This window comes from Gouania willdenowi, chromosome 20, assembly GCF_900634775.1.
Source record: "Gouania willdenowi chromosome 20, fGouWil2.1, whole genome shotgun sequence".
In the NCBI taxonomy this organism is placed as follows: Eukaryota; Metazoa; Chordata; class Actinopteri; order Blenniiformes; family Gobiesocidae; genus Gouania; species Gouania willdenowi.
In genome coordinates, this window is record NC_041063.1 from 16,631,172 (window position 1) to 16,645,101 (window position 13,930).

Here is a 13,930-nt window from a genome sequence, read left to right on the forward strand (position 1 = left end):
GCGACAGGCAGGATTTACTTTCAAATAGAAGATAAGAAAGAACATAAAAAGAATATAGAAACTATTGAATGTATATGCCTCATATTTACAAGGTAGCAGAAAATAAAGACAAGTTAGCATTTTATTTTTTATTTTAATTCTTAATAAATCATTAAATGAATGAATTAATGATTGATATATTTCACTTGAAATCCAACTGTTTTTCTCCGTCGCTTTGTGACATTTCTCAAAACTACGTATTCAGTCTTCACATCACTAATAATAATAATAATAATAATAATAATAATAATAATAAAAGCTATTTCTAAATTATTTTTTTATAAGTTGCAAAGTTTTTGTCTTTGCACATGATTTTGTACAATTCTCTGCTGTTTCCTACGTTATCAATTGTTATGTCGTGTTGATCAAAATGTATTATATGGGTCTCTGTTGTGTACCACCTTAAAACATTTAGACATTAGTTCATTGCATGTAAAATGGTTGAACAAATTGTCATATTGTGTCAAACATATTTCTAAACTGTATTTTAATTCATGTATTTGGTCTAAATCTGTCCTGAGTTGGTAAATTGCTCCCAGGTGAATCTTGATTTCCTTTAACAAAGGGGGAAATGTGTGAAGCTTTAGATCCATGAGTGACCACAGTTTTCTGAGATAATTTAGAGACTGTTATGCAAATGTTGAGCAGAATTTAAGAAATATACCAAAGCGACTGAGAAAAAAACTGTAAAATGAATTTGAAAGTCTGGTTCTGGAAGCCTCTGTAACACCTAGTATTATTTCCTTCATACCACATGTTTGTGGTTTGGTGTCTTGAGATGCTGGTAATATTCCAGTCCTGACTTTCACAACAACCTGTGCCTACCATTACCTTAGAGACTCCAAGCACCATGTTTACTAAACCTTCACCCACATATGCCAACCTTTCATATAATATCACAATTGCGTTCCTTACGCAAGGAGCTGAAACAAAACATATTGTTGCGTCAGTTTGCCATTTCTGTAATTAGATTTGTATGCAAAATAGCTTCTTATTTTAAAAACCTGGTGAAGGCCAAGGACTAAACCCTCCTGAGAGTCACTGCAGTGCCTACAAGTTTCTCTCAAAGAAGCCATTGTTTGTGTGTGCTGTGAGCTTTCTGTTGATGTGCTTGACGAAGCATTTCTTTCCACACTTGGCTCAGCACAAGAGTTCACAAGACAGAGTAGTAGGTCAAAACTGATAACCAGGAGGATCAATAAAACACATTTATTGACAGTCACAAACTTGTAATAAACACAGATCCAAACACTTAAACCACCCTAACATTCAATAGCCTACTTACAAAGATCATTTCAATGAATACAGCAAGGGTAAAACTAAACTAAACATAACCATGTTTTGAGGGCTGTTAAAGTACTGATATCCTAGGCTGTCACTGATCCACCTACTCCAACAAAACTTGGGTAATACATTTATAATGACAGCAGAGATAGTGTGGACAAAACAAATCCTTTACAGGTCTGTACCAGACAGATCCATAATCTGCACACCATATTTCTACACAAATGCCAAAAAACAGGCACAAAGTGAATGTGTATCAAAGTGTCATTACAGTGCAGACTCATTGTGGTTTACTTTGTGGCATGTGTGTGTGTGTGTCAGTGTTTATTTATAGGTCATGTAGGGTGAATTCCTTCCAGAGGTGGAGTGTTCACTGACAGGTATCTGAATGAAAATCACAAGAGAAGACAGAGGTGGACTTGTTGGACCGGTGCAGGAGTGGGTGTGGACAGTGCGTACAAGAGCTTGATGCATAGTGTTGAGTGTGCACTATGTGGGCACGGAGAGGGGAACTTTCTCTGTCTTGAATTAGTTCAATGGTTGGGGTAGGTACTGCTAGGTAGTGGATCAGAAAGGAGAAGGACCAAGAACTCAATGGAGGAGAATCACATGGCAGGGAAGCATGGTGAGTAGTGGTTGTGTGTACATATTATCCATCTAATGGAGATAAGCATGTACTTTAACGCTAACACATTAAAGTGAAGTCTATGTATAATGTAAGATTGCTCCTTGTCTGATCCTCAGCTGTTTGTTTTTCTCTCAGTATAATAAAATTGTACAGATTGAAGAGGATGTTTACTGGGATAAACTGGTGACATACAGTATCTGTGGTGTATTCTGCAATCTGCATTGAGCAATCATAGATCAACTCCAGCTAACCAAAACCTTAAACCAGATTAGTGGGTACAACAAGTGGCTTAATATTCAAGGTTTTCATACAATAATATTTCCTGGCTGAAAGACATTTTATTCAACTGTCCAATCACCTTTAATATTAGTGTCGCCACCTTAAGGCATCAACAATAGGGATTGTAGTTCTAGTGCTTTTATTGTGTGTGTTTGTGAGTGTGTGTGTGTGTGTGTGTGTGTGTGTGTGTTTTTTGTGTTGTGTTCCAGCAATATTTCCTATTGTTTCTCATTCTCATTGTGTAATGCTTAGTTACACATGTACACATGGATGTGTATATGTATGTTCAGGAGACAAATGTATTATTATGTTGATAGATAGATAGATAGATAGATAGATAGATAGATAGATAGATAGATAGATAGATAGATAGATAGATAGATAGATAGATAGATAGATGTGACAGTGACAACTCATACCTGTGCAATATGTAACTTTTATTGAATTCCAATGAGTGTTTATTTTTATATTGTTATTTATACACTATTTATATACTTTTTATATTGTTTTTGGCGCTACAAGGAGTTGCTACTCAAATCGCATTATAGTTGTGGAATAACAAAAAAGCTTTTTCTATTTCAGATAGATAGATAGATAGATAGATAGATAGATAGATAGATAGATAGATAGATAGATAGATAGATAGATAGATAGATAGATAGATAGATAGATAGATAAGTAATATATATTTGTCCAGAGGGTGGCGCTATTTCCCCACACACCTCAGTGTTCCCACTGTTCCTTGTTCGGATTCTGTAATAATAAGTTATAATTCTGGATTTTACGACTGCCTTCAAATGATCAAAATTGTTTGTTTGGAAGCAGTTATTAGTATTGGTAGTGTAATGTTATCATGGCCAGTGTAAATTACTGGAAAATTCAAAGGTATCCAAACCTATACGAAGGTCTTAGTAAGTGTATAAACCCAATACGAGTACCCAAATAATAGTGAAATGAATTTACACTTTATATTTCCTACCATAGAGTAGAAAGTCTTAGTCAGCTGCAGGCGATGTAGCGGTTCTAACGGAGTATTGTGGGTTTAGACCCGCCCCATGAGGGGGGACACTGGTTTCGTCTCCTTCACGTTCTGCACCGCTTAAACCAGGGTTGGGATTTCCGTATTTCGCAAGGAAAAGTTAGTCTAAAAATGTCTTGTCTGCATAAAAGTCCTAAAAGGAGTAAATCCGAGGAGCAAGTTCTGCAGGAGCAGCGGAAGATTATTGCGCTGGAGAATGGAAAACGTCTGGGTGAGTCATGGCTCCAGAGGCGCAAACCTGTGCGTAAAAGGGTGTTTAAATAACATCTGTGTAAAGAAGGGACCACTGCTTGAAGAAACTCCCATCACACTTCAATGATCACACTTTTAACCTGGTTTTAAGGTGTTATGTGTGGCGTATGTGTGTCGTTCGTCATTGCGCACGGAAGAAGAGGCTTCCATTACCTGAGGCGATGGATTCTTTCCACCATAAAGAGTGGGTTTAAGGTGTTTCAAAGGTGCCTAAACAAGGCGACACTGGTCTGCTCTGCTCTGCTCTAAAGTCAGCTTTGTAAACAGGGTGGGGTTACAGTTTGATGCAAAAACCTGGCAAGTGCAGAGGAAATCCGTGTGGTTTTGTTTTGCTGTCAATGTTTTAACCCTTTAACACAGGAAACACTTGTTTCACACCAAAAGTCCACCTAAAACCTCTCTTGGATACAGTTTGTTTATGTTTATTAGCTTTTTCTGATGTCAGATTATAAGGTGGGACCAGTATAATCTTTGATTGTGCATGGTACAGTATGTAGCCCAAAGGACTTTGATTTATTTGAGATCATCTGCAGCACCATTGTAATGCACATCTGTCCTGCAGGTGCAGTATACTGATAAAAGGAATTTAAAGTTGCACCTGTATGCCTTATGTGTAATACTGCCTTTATGGATAAGTTTTAAAATATATGTAATAGAGTGGTAAAACAAAGAGGTATAAGCAACTACACTAAAAAAAAATTCCGGTTAAATGATGAGAGGTTGAACTTCAAATGTCAATCATGTCATGCCTCACAGTCATTTCACACTGATTCTTGTTTTTTTCTTGCCCTAGCTTGCCTCAAAGGATGAACTAAGTATACTGTACTGGTTCATGTCTGTGCAGCAAACCTGAAACTTAAAATAAAATCTATTTGTAGTCTGAAAGATTCTTTTCTCTTTTCAACATTAAAAAGAGAAAAGAATATGAGAAGCAGCTTGCTCTGCTTTAGCCGGGTTAAGTCACTGTTAGAAAGCAGAGGCGGTGTCAGAGCTCTTCTGCTATGTTGGCACGTCCTCCTTCAGTATTCTGCAGAAAGGCCAGACTCTCATAAACACTTCTGATGACCTTGTGATGGGTGAAAAATGTTTGCAATGCGGTGATCCAGCCCACAACACAACAAGTCAGTTTCAGTCAGTGTGTTATCCTTAAATGCCCCATTACTGGATGCTTTCTGTTTCCTGTTTGGTGAATATTTTAGGTTCCTTTGCACATACTGCTGGTCCCACCTATAAAGTGCATTGCTTTTCCAATGGAAAACAAATAAAGATTGTCAGTACCATGCTTATGGGGTCATGCAGATATGTCTTAAATGACTTATGAATCATTCCACTGATAATACACACCCTTGATAGGGAGCTCAGTAAACCGCTGCACCAAAGAGATAAGGCACTGATATTGTACATTTAAATTATTGTTTGAAAAGCTGCACCTTGTAGATCGGTTTATGCGCACCATGCACAAAGTTTGATAAGATTTGAGGGTTTTCTTTAAACAATAAAATATTTTTCTTACACAGGGATCAAGCGACTAACCCTGTCACTATATCTACATTTGATACTTAAAGGAGCATTTTGTTGAACATTTTTAAGAATGGAAGGCACGTAGAAATAGCTTAGAAAATCTAAAGCACAGGCTTCAATTTGCTTCAAAATACAGAGTAAGTTCATTGACAACCACAGGTGTTCCATCAGTGGTCATTGAAATGTGACACGTTTACCCCAAATACGCAAGGATGAATTGTGCTTTCTATAAGAAACGTGGCTGACAATGTATCATAGTTCATAAAAGAAATTACGTGTTTTTTTGTTTTTCTAATTTAGCTCTGAAGGGGAAGTATGATCCAATAAAAAGCTCATAAAAGTAGCAACGTGACCACATGGAAACAAACAGTATGAGATTGTCCCAGCTCTAAAATAGTCAAGTATGAGACATTCATTCCATTGAATATCAAAACTAAGCTTGGCTAACAGTCTAGTTTGTAATTACATTTATAAAAATTTCTAGCCTATCTATCTGTTTCTCTTGTCCTTACAGGTAATGTTCTCAGGAATTTTATTCATCAGTTTAGTATACCCAGGATAATTTATGTAACCAGCACAAAAAGACAGACTCATACACATCCATTAGATTAATCAAGCTGTTTTGGTAACCAACCAGTGGTTAAAACATGTGTTTGGTAAATGGGAATATCTGAATTAGCAGTAGGATGTACCTTACCTAAGCACCAGCCCCAGCACCCACCCATGAAATGAAGACGATTGAGGAGAATGAATGAAAGTTAGAAACCTAACATACAGGTCTTCTGTTTTCACACCTGCAGGTTTGGAGGGAGATGAAGATCTCCAGTTTTTGCTGGATGGTGGGAACCTGGTTAAGATCCGGTCAAGTTCTTGGAAGAAGCCTCGCTTCTACCGACTGCAGGATGACTGCAAGACGCTGTGGCACGAGTCCAAGAAAACATTAAGACCAAGCCGAACCTGTAAGTGCCACTTTCTGCAAGCAGAAACGTAGACAAAAGTTCTTCCATAGATGTTCAATGACGGATAATGTAGAAATTAGATAACTTGATTCTAAGTACGAGCGATCGTGGCTCAGGTGGTAGTGGGTCGTCTTCTGATCGAGAGGTTGGGGGTTCGATCCCAGTACCTGACTATGTGTCGAAGTGTCCTTGGGCAAGACACTGAACCCTAAGTTGCTCCCAGTGGTCGACTAGCGCCTTGCATGGCAGTCCTGTCCCATTGGTGTGTGAACGTGAGTGACTGGGTGAATGAGCTAATATGTAAAGCGCTTTGAGACTGCTTCAGTGTGGTGATAAAGTGCTATATAAAATCAAGTCAATTTACCATTTACCATAAGTATTGCATATGCATATGCAAGTCCTGCATTCCTGAAACTCTGGGATTTTTTTTTTTACCTACACTTTCTGTGGCTATTTTCCTGTCAAGTTAAAATTACCGTAGGTTAGAGTTGCCCTTTAACATCATAACAACAGCTTTTTTCCTTGCAGCTCTGACAAACACAGAAAAGCCAACCCTAGCTTGCAGCCATGTATAAGAGTAGGGCTGATGTGGCAGGGCCGTGCTCAGACTGGAAACTCTGACTCCTGGCAATGTTTTTTTCATGAGGTCTATTTGGTTACTGGTTGAATGATCCACGTTGAAGGAGTGAAGGTCCTGACATCTTTAATATCTCAGGGAGCTCTGGTTTCCTTCTCATCCTAGTGATGTTGACTTCTGCTACTACCTGTAACATCTGCCTCAGTCTAAGCCTCAAAACAAACACACATGTCTCTTATCTCCCAGACGGATGGTCTGTTTTTGTCATTAGCTCACATATTGAGACGTACTGTAGGCCTTGGCTGATCATAGTTTGCTTGTTGGTAGAAATAGCTTTGAGATTGCAAAGTTTTGCTGTTGGTTTTATTATTGATTGGGGGTGGGAACATAAAAGAGGACAAAATATCTGAAGCATAATCTTACATTTTAACATAAATCTGGATATGGTTTTGAGATGGTTGAAAGCCACTCACACTAAAACTCTTTTGCCTCTTCCCTTTGGAGTTCTAGAAACAACAGCCCAAACTTTGTGAAGCTTGACACAATAAGTTCTTTGTGCAACGTTTACTCTGGTATTCATGCAATGCTTGCATGACACAGTTGATGTGATTTGAACAGCTTGTTCGGTTTCTTTTTATCGGATTCCCAAAAACAGGTCCAAAATAACCAAGCACAGGCTAAACAGTCATTCCCAATATAGAGAACGCTTTTAAAGCATGCTCCTAGTTAGGAATTCTGACAAGGCCAAGCATTGACAGCTTGGGTGTGCTTTGCCCAATTGCCCACTCTGTGCTGTGTGATTTGTGACACGTCTGACATTTAGACTCATTCTGCTTCAAATACTTTGTGACAATTGTCCGAATTCATCGGACTCACTAAACTCTGGATGCAAAGGTTAGAAACATTGTGATTGTAGCCTGACTGGGACATACGGCCTCTTTGCTAAGCTTGTGGTCTTTAGTGTTTTTGTTACGCAGGCTGTTGTTGCCATTTGCTGTGATTACATGGTACATTGTACTGGTTACTCTTCCGTAAATTTAGCTGCTCAACAATACAGCTGCCTGTCAATGTATGGGTTGAAACAAGCTGAGTGTGCAGGAAATATTAGAAAATGTTGCCTGTGTGGGTGACAAAACATATTTTGTAGTATTTTGGAGACACAAATCAGTACACATTTTTTTTAGGCTGAACATTAACAGAAACATGACCTAAATGCCCGGATATTTTTTTCCCACTTTTTATTTTTCTAAGAGGGTTTGTTGCATTTCTCAACAATATAAAAATTTCAGTAGCAACTCACATACGGAGGACATGGAAAATGCCAGAATTTGGTCAATAACCTTAACTAATCTCCCAAAAGTAAAATAAATAAATAAATACTACCTATAAACATAAATATCTCATTCGAAGGACTAGCAAAAGGAAGTGCTAACATCACTTTGGACTTACTGGTTTGTTTGAATTTTTTTTTGCTGTTTTTGCTGTTTTTACTGCTTTTATATTTTGCTCCAGCTGAGCGAAATAATTTTATACCTGTCTAAGTCTAACATTCACATTGCCATCATTTTATTACAAATCTCATCCTTGCAGCACTGTGGTTCTCAAAAATTAGACTGAATATTCATTTGTTTTGTCCGACTTAAAACAATGACACCACTGCAATACTTACCAGGGAACAGAAATTAAATGTTTACATTGTTTTCTTTTGTGTAAGATGTATACCAGGGATGTACACAAGCATAGGGAGCTGGCGGAATCGCCTACTACTTTCTTTCTGGCCGCCTTCTACTCTTACACAGAATTGTTAAAATCCATGAAAGATTGAAGTTTTCGACACTTTGAGCAACTTTTGCAATGCTATTTTGGTGGCCATTTTCTAAATCTCACGCAAAGTCTCATGAGAGTTCATCTCACGCTCCACCAAGCAGCTAGCCTGCAAAGCCACACCCACTTCCTTACTTGTTGTAAGGAATCAGGAAATTGAGCTAGTTAACCAGCCCTGGAATCTAGCTGCCCAGTGTCAGCACGCAGGTGGTGGCGTTACTACAGAAGGAGGTTTGAATCTGGAAAGATCAAAGTCTTTTTTATCCATCAAGAAAAACCACTTGTATAATCTTCTTTTAATTGTTACATTTAGGTGAAGTTGAATGAATATCCTTCTGTCTTCCTCTTCAGTCACCCTTGACGACATCGAATCGGTACGCAAGGGGCGCCAGTCCGAAGGTCTTAAAAAGCATACAGATGCAAGTGTAGAAGAGCTATGCTTCTCCATCTTCTTCAAGGGCAGCAAGAAGAATCTGGACTTAATGGCAGCATCGGACGTGGAGGCCACTCGCTGGGTCAAAGCCCTGGACAAGGTCTTAAACAACATGCGCAACCTCAGCCACCAGAAAAAGAGTGAACAGTATCCTTCAAGTGTTTTAAAAGGACATGTCTATTGTATTTCTCCTCTTATCTAAACAAAACCCTTACATCAAAACACCAGCTGGATCATCAACTGCATGCGGAAAGCAGACAAGAATGCAGACAACAAGATGACCCTGAAGGAGTTGAAGCATTTCCTGCGACAGATAAACGTTGAGGTTGATGATACGTATGCAGAAGAAATATTTAAGGTGATTATTAGTGTCAAAATCTAGATAAAGCAAAGGTTACTCTAAGTTTAGGGATGTGTTTTAACTAATATACTATGATAACTTGCAGAAATGTGATACATCGAACTCCGACTCTTTGGAAGACTCAGAAATCAAACATTTCTATGACATGTTGACCCATCGTGAGGAGATAGATGTGATATATGGCCAGTACTCTAAAACAGAGGGTCAGATGAGCGCCAGCGACCTGCTCAACTTCCTGCTAAATGAGCAAAGAGAACAGGCAACTCCAGAGGACGCCTACAAGCTGATCGAGAAATACGAGGTGGATGAGATAGGTAGGAGCTCTCAATTGTATAGTACACTCTTACCTTCCTTCTTTTGATCTTTTTTCATTGAGAAAACATCATGTGCATGTTTCCATTCTGACAGCAAAGCAGAAGAAGCGCATGACAAAAGATGGCTTCTTGATGTACCTGCACCACGATGACGGCTCCATCCTTAACCCAGCTCACAAACCTGTGTACCAGGACATGAGTCAGCCCCTGAACCATTACTATATCTCCTCATCGCACAACACCTACCTGATGGAGGACCAGGTCAAAGGGCCAAGCAGCACAGAAGCCTACATCAGGTAACTACACAATAAATGGACTTCTAAAGTTCATTCAATTAAAGTGACTAATATGTTCCAATCTTTGAGTTTTTCTGCTGTTTTTATAATTTATGACTTTGACCCTGACTTCTTCCTTTCCAGAGCGCTGATGAAGAGTTGCCGATGTGTGGAGCTGGACTGTTGGGATGGGGACAATGGTGAACCTGTCATCTATCATGGGTACACCATGACATCAAAAGTGCTCTTTCGTGAGGTCATCCAAGCCATCAAGGACTACGCCTTCAAAGTATGTGGGATGTTTTATTATTCACTAATACTGGAGATCATATCTACATTAGCTTCTAGGTTTCAGTGACGGAAGAGGAAACACCTGATTTCATATCCAGTATGTTTTTTTCCTTTCAGACCTCTGAGTACCCAGTGATTCTGTCCCTGGAGAACCACTGCACTCTGGAACAACAGAAGCTCATGGCCCATTACCTGATCTCCATCCTGGGGGAAGCTTTGCTCAGTAAACCCCTAGGTTACACCATTCCCACCAACTTCCCCTCACCCGAGGTAAGTGTCATTAGTTATTTAGATCTCGGATTGATACAGTAGTGATATTGTTGACTCATGCACACAAGGAAACTCACACCTTAAAATTTAACCTCTTCACCTCTAAATTATTAAACCAATCTGCGGGATTGTTCTTCTTCCTGTTTATTGACTATTGGAACAGACACAACTAGGGTAAAGTGCAAGACCATATAGAGAGTAAAGATTAGATACAATATTCCTGCATCATCTAAACAGAATCAAACTTATTTATGGACTTTCTTTGTTTTTTTTTGTATTTTATTTTGTAGGATTTCCATCAGGTTAGTTTTTCCCACTTAAACATAAATATTATTGAAAAACTGAACAGTACAGTGAGTGAGAGTGTAGCAAAAGCAGATAAGAAATGTCAGCGGCAAATAGAAACAGAATTAACAACTAAGAGCTTTCAGACAAGTAAGCTACTTTTGTATTCCTCTTTATTTTTCTATTTAGGCTACGATATTTTATGCCTTTCATCAGAAGTTTTCTTATGTCACTAAATATGATGTATTATTGATGAAAGTGCCTATCTGATGCTAAGGTCTGTACTTTAGAAAATACAGAACGATTCATTTATAACTTTTCTTTTCATGCCTGGTAATAGAAGTGATAATGTGTTCTATGAAGACCCGTGTGAATGGAATCCCAATGATGTTTCCTATTCATTTTGGAAATTAAAGTGTATTTTTTTAAAAGAGAATCTTCTTATGCAGGAGCTGAAGGGCAAATTCCTGATCAAAGGAAAACGCCTGAACAAACTGGATGCCTTTTTCAATAAAAACAACACAATAGAAGACGACAGCGTGTCCGAGGAAGACGAAGCTGCGGATTTTAAGGAAAATAAGCAAAATGGCCAAAAAGCAAAATCAAAGGTAAGTGATATTTTTTTATCCTTTTTTGGTCATTTTGACTTTCTTATATTTCATGTCATTTCCCTTTTCTCCAAGAAATCAAAGATCAAACTTGCCAAGCAGCTCTCAGACATTGTCATCTACTGCAAAAGTGTCCACTTCAGTGGTTTCGAGCATGCCAGAGACAACCAAGACTTCTATGAAATGTCCTCCTTTAAGGAGAGTAAAGCCTTCAATCTGGCCGACACCTCTGGTACACGCTGCAGTCCAATGCCTGTGTGAACTTGCTGGAGGTCTCCAGTTATGTGAAGGTTTTCCTTAAGGCATGTGTTTTATTGTGCTCTCACAGCCACAGCCTTCTGCCATCACAACATGGACAAACTCAGTAGGATTTACCCTGCAGGCTCCAGAACCAACTCCTCCAACTACAACCCTGTGCCTATGTGGAATGTAGGCTGCCAGATTGGTACGATCATGAAAACACCAGACATGATGCATTATTCTATTATCCCTGTGCTGTGTTATCATGCCTGTGTTTCTGCTTCGGGCTACAGTGGCTCTAAACTTTCAGACTCCCTCCAAGGAGATGCATCTGAACCAGGGACGGTTTCTGCCCAACGGGTTTTGTGGCTACATCCTGAAACCTGAATTTCAGAGAAGTCTTTCTTCCCAGTTTAATCCCAACACACTCACCAAAGGGCCCTGGCTAAAGAGGAAAACCTTCCATGTCATGGTGGGTGTTTAATCCTTTAAATTGTGTTGTATAATTAAATTCATTTAGGTTTTTTCCAGTGGTTTTGTAAATGAATCTGCTATGGAGTTCATAGCATTATCATAGTGCTCACATTATTATGGTTTTGGTATATTTCTCCAACAGTTATTGAAGAATTGAGCTCCTCCATGATTTGTCGTCCTTAGAAAACAATCAGTAATAATGAAAAGACTACCGGTATCTCTGATTTAAAGATACATTTGTAAATGATTAAAATGTCAAGTTCTGTTTTTATGTTTTTTTTTTATTATTGAATTATTTTTACTTACATAAAGTGTATTGCATGGATTTGCACACATTTCGCTGTTGGTCTTCAGCTGTGCTGTGTAAAACTGCAGAATCCTAATCAATATTATCGTTATCAATATCTAATAATTGCCAATGAAAATCGGTTCTCAATGATTCACCTGACTAAATAAAAGTCAATAGAGCAGGAGGTCAAAGAAATGACATACTGTAGTTGACGAGAGCCTGTGTGTGTGTTTATATATATATATATATATATATATTTTGATGCCGTAGGTGGTCTCAGGTCAGCAGTTACCTAAAATCAACAAAGAAAAACACAAATCTATCGTCGACCCCCTGGTGAGAGTGGAGGTCTGCGGTGTCCCCGCTGACAATGCCAGCAAGGAAACACACTACATTGACAACAATGGTTAGCAAATCCTAACTTATTTATCTTTTTTTTAATCAGTTCAGCTTAAAATCATTCCAGGTTTGTTCATCAAAACAATAAATTATTGCCTACAGGATTCAACCCAACGTGGAACGAGAGCTTCAAGTTTGTCATTCATGTACCAGAGCTGGCCTTGGTGCGGTTTGTAGTGGAGGACTATGACTCAACATCCCAGAATGACCTCATCGGGCACTACTGTCTACCCCTTACCAGTGTGCAGAATGGTAAGAAACCCTGAACTGGAGAAAACATAAGGTGCTGGGCCAATTGTCCATATTGTTGGATTTGTTGGAGTTTGTACACATGATGAGATGTTTCCAACACTTGCTCTTTGTTATTTCATTCCGCTTTTCATGAAAATGTGACACGCCAAACAGATGTGGCTTTCTTCTGCTGACAAAGCTCACACGCACTTCCTTCCTTTTCCAGGGTATCGCCACGTCCCACTGCTCACCAAGAGAGGAGATGTCATCTGCTCTGCTGGACTGTTTGTGCATCTCATGCTAATAGACGCTAAATAGGCTCACGACGTGCACCGAACTCTCAAACCAGCAACAGCATTTTGATGTAGCTCAATAACACAACTCTAATCATTATAAGGATGAAGCTTATCCGTCATTTGCCAAATAGACACTGACTCACATCTGCCATAGTCACTTTGTGTTGTTTTGTTATTTTTTAGCCTTTTAAACAGTTGGTTTGAATATAATGTGTGATAAAACATGAATTTATGAAAACACGGGTCAATCAGCTTAAAAAGAAAGTATTTGGCATAATGAAATCTATTAATTGGACACTTTACTTTTATGATACATGGGTTGTGTGAAAGAATATTGCATGTAAGAAATGTATTATTATTATTATCCTAAGAGGTTGTGTTGTTTTAATAACTGAACAAAACTATTATTCAGACAAAAGTCAGACAAGAACAAGAGTTATTTTAATTGTTTTTTTTAATTTAATAACTATTAGCACCTGAGTCTACTGAAAGGATGCAGTCAAACTGTGTGTGTGTGTGTGTGTGTGTGTACGTGTGTGCATGTGTGTGTGTATGACTATGTCATTAACTGTGAACGCTTATGACCCAAGAAAAACAAATCACCACCAAGCTTAAGCTCTCAAATAGATTTAATATTTTGTCGTATTATTACTACAAGCTGATGTGAAACAGCAGTGATTCCTTGACAATCATATCACCTGTCTTTATTTGCACTAGCAGACAAATAAAACCAGTTTTTGTGATTTGTGACGTGTTTTCGTC

At 38.6% G+C, this 13,930-nt stretch overlaps 1 protein-coding gene across 2 annotated transcripts; it reads left to right on the forward strand.

Annotated features, from left to right (window-relative positions):
• Nucleotides 1-1,734: 1,734 nt before the first annotated feature.
• plcd1a (phospholipase C, delta 1a) lies at nucleotides 1,735-13,915 on the forward strand. Of its 2 annotated transcripts, none has more exons than XM_028433959.1 (15): nucleotides 1,735-1,948; nucleotides 5,843-6,001; nucleotides 8,754-8,982; nucleotides 9,064-9,193; nucleotides 9,282-9,510; nucleotides 9,605-9,806; nucleotides 9,930-10,074; nucleotides 10,194-10,346; nucleotides 11,081-11,239; nucleotides 11,315-11,471; nucleotides 11,568-11,684; nucleotides 11,773-11,951; nucleotides 12,513-12,648; nucleotides 12,744-12,893; nucleotides 13,099-13,915. In XM_028433959.1, the coding sequence occupies exons 1-15, from the start codon at nucleotides 1,918-1,920 to the stop codon at nucleotides 13,188-13,190; spliced, it is 2,268 nt and encodes a 755-aa protein (XP_028289760.1). In that variant the 5' UTR covers nucleotides 1,735-1,917; the 3' UTR covers nucleotides 13,191-13,915. The 2 variants fall into 2 exon arrangements, with proteins under 2 accessions (XP_028289760.1, XP_028289759.1); XM_028433958.1 differs by lacking the exon at nucleotides 1,735-1,948 and adding an exon at nucleotides 3,309-3,480.
• The last annotated feature ends 15 nt before the right edge of the window (nucleotides 13,916-13,930 follow it).

Excerpts from the sequence above, each read along its gene's own strand:
- plcd1a (XM_028433958.1), top strand. The coding sequence starts at position 3,381 with ATGTCTTGTCTGCATAAAAGTCCTAAAAGGAGTAAATCCGAGGAGCAA. Across the intron at positions 9,807-9,929 it reads AGCACAGAAGCCTACATCAG|AGCGCTGATGAAGAGTTGCC; the intron begins GTAACTACACAA and ends CTTCCTTTCCAG. Across the intron at positions 11,240-11,314 it reads GCCAAAAAGCAAAATCAAAG|AAATCAAAGATCAAACTTGC; the intron begins GTAAGTGATATT and ends CTTTTCTCCAAG.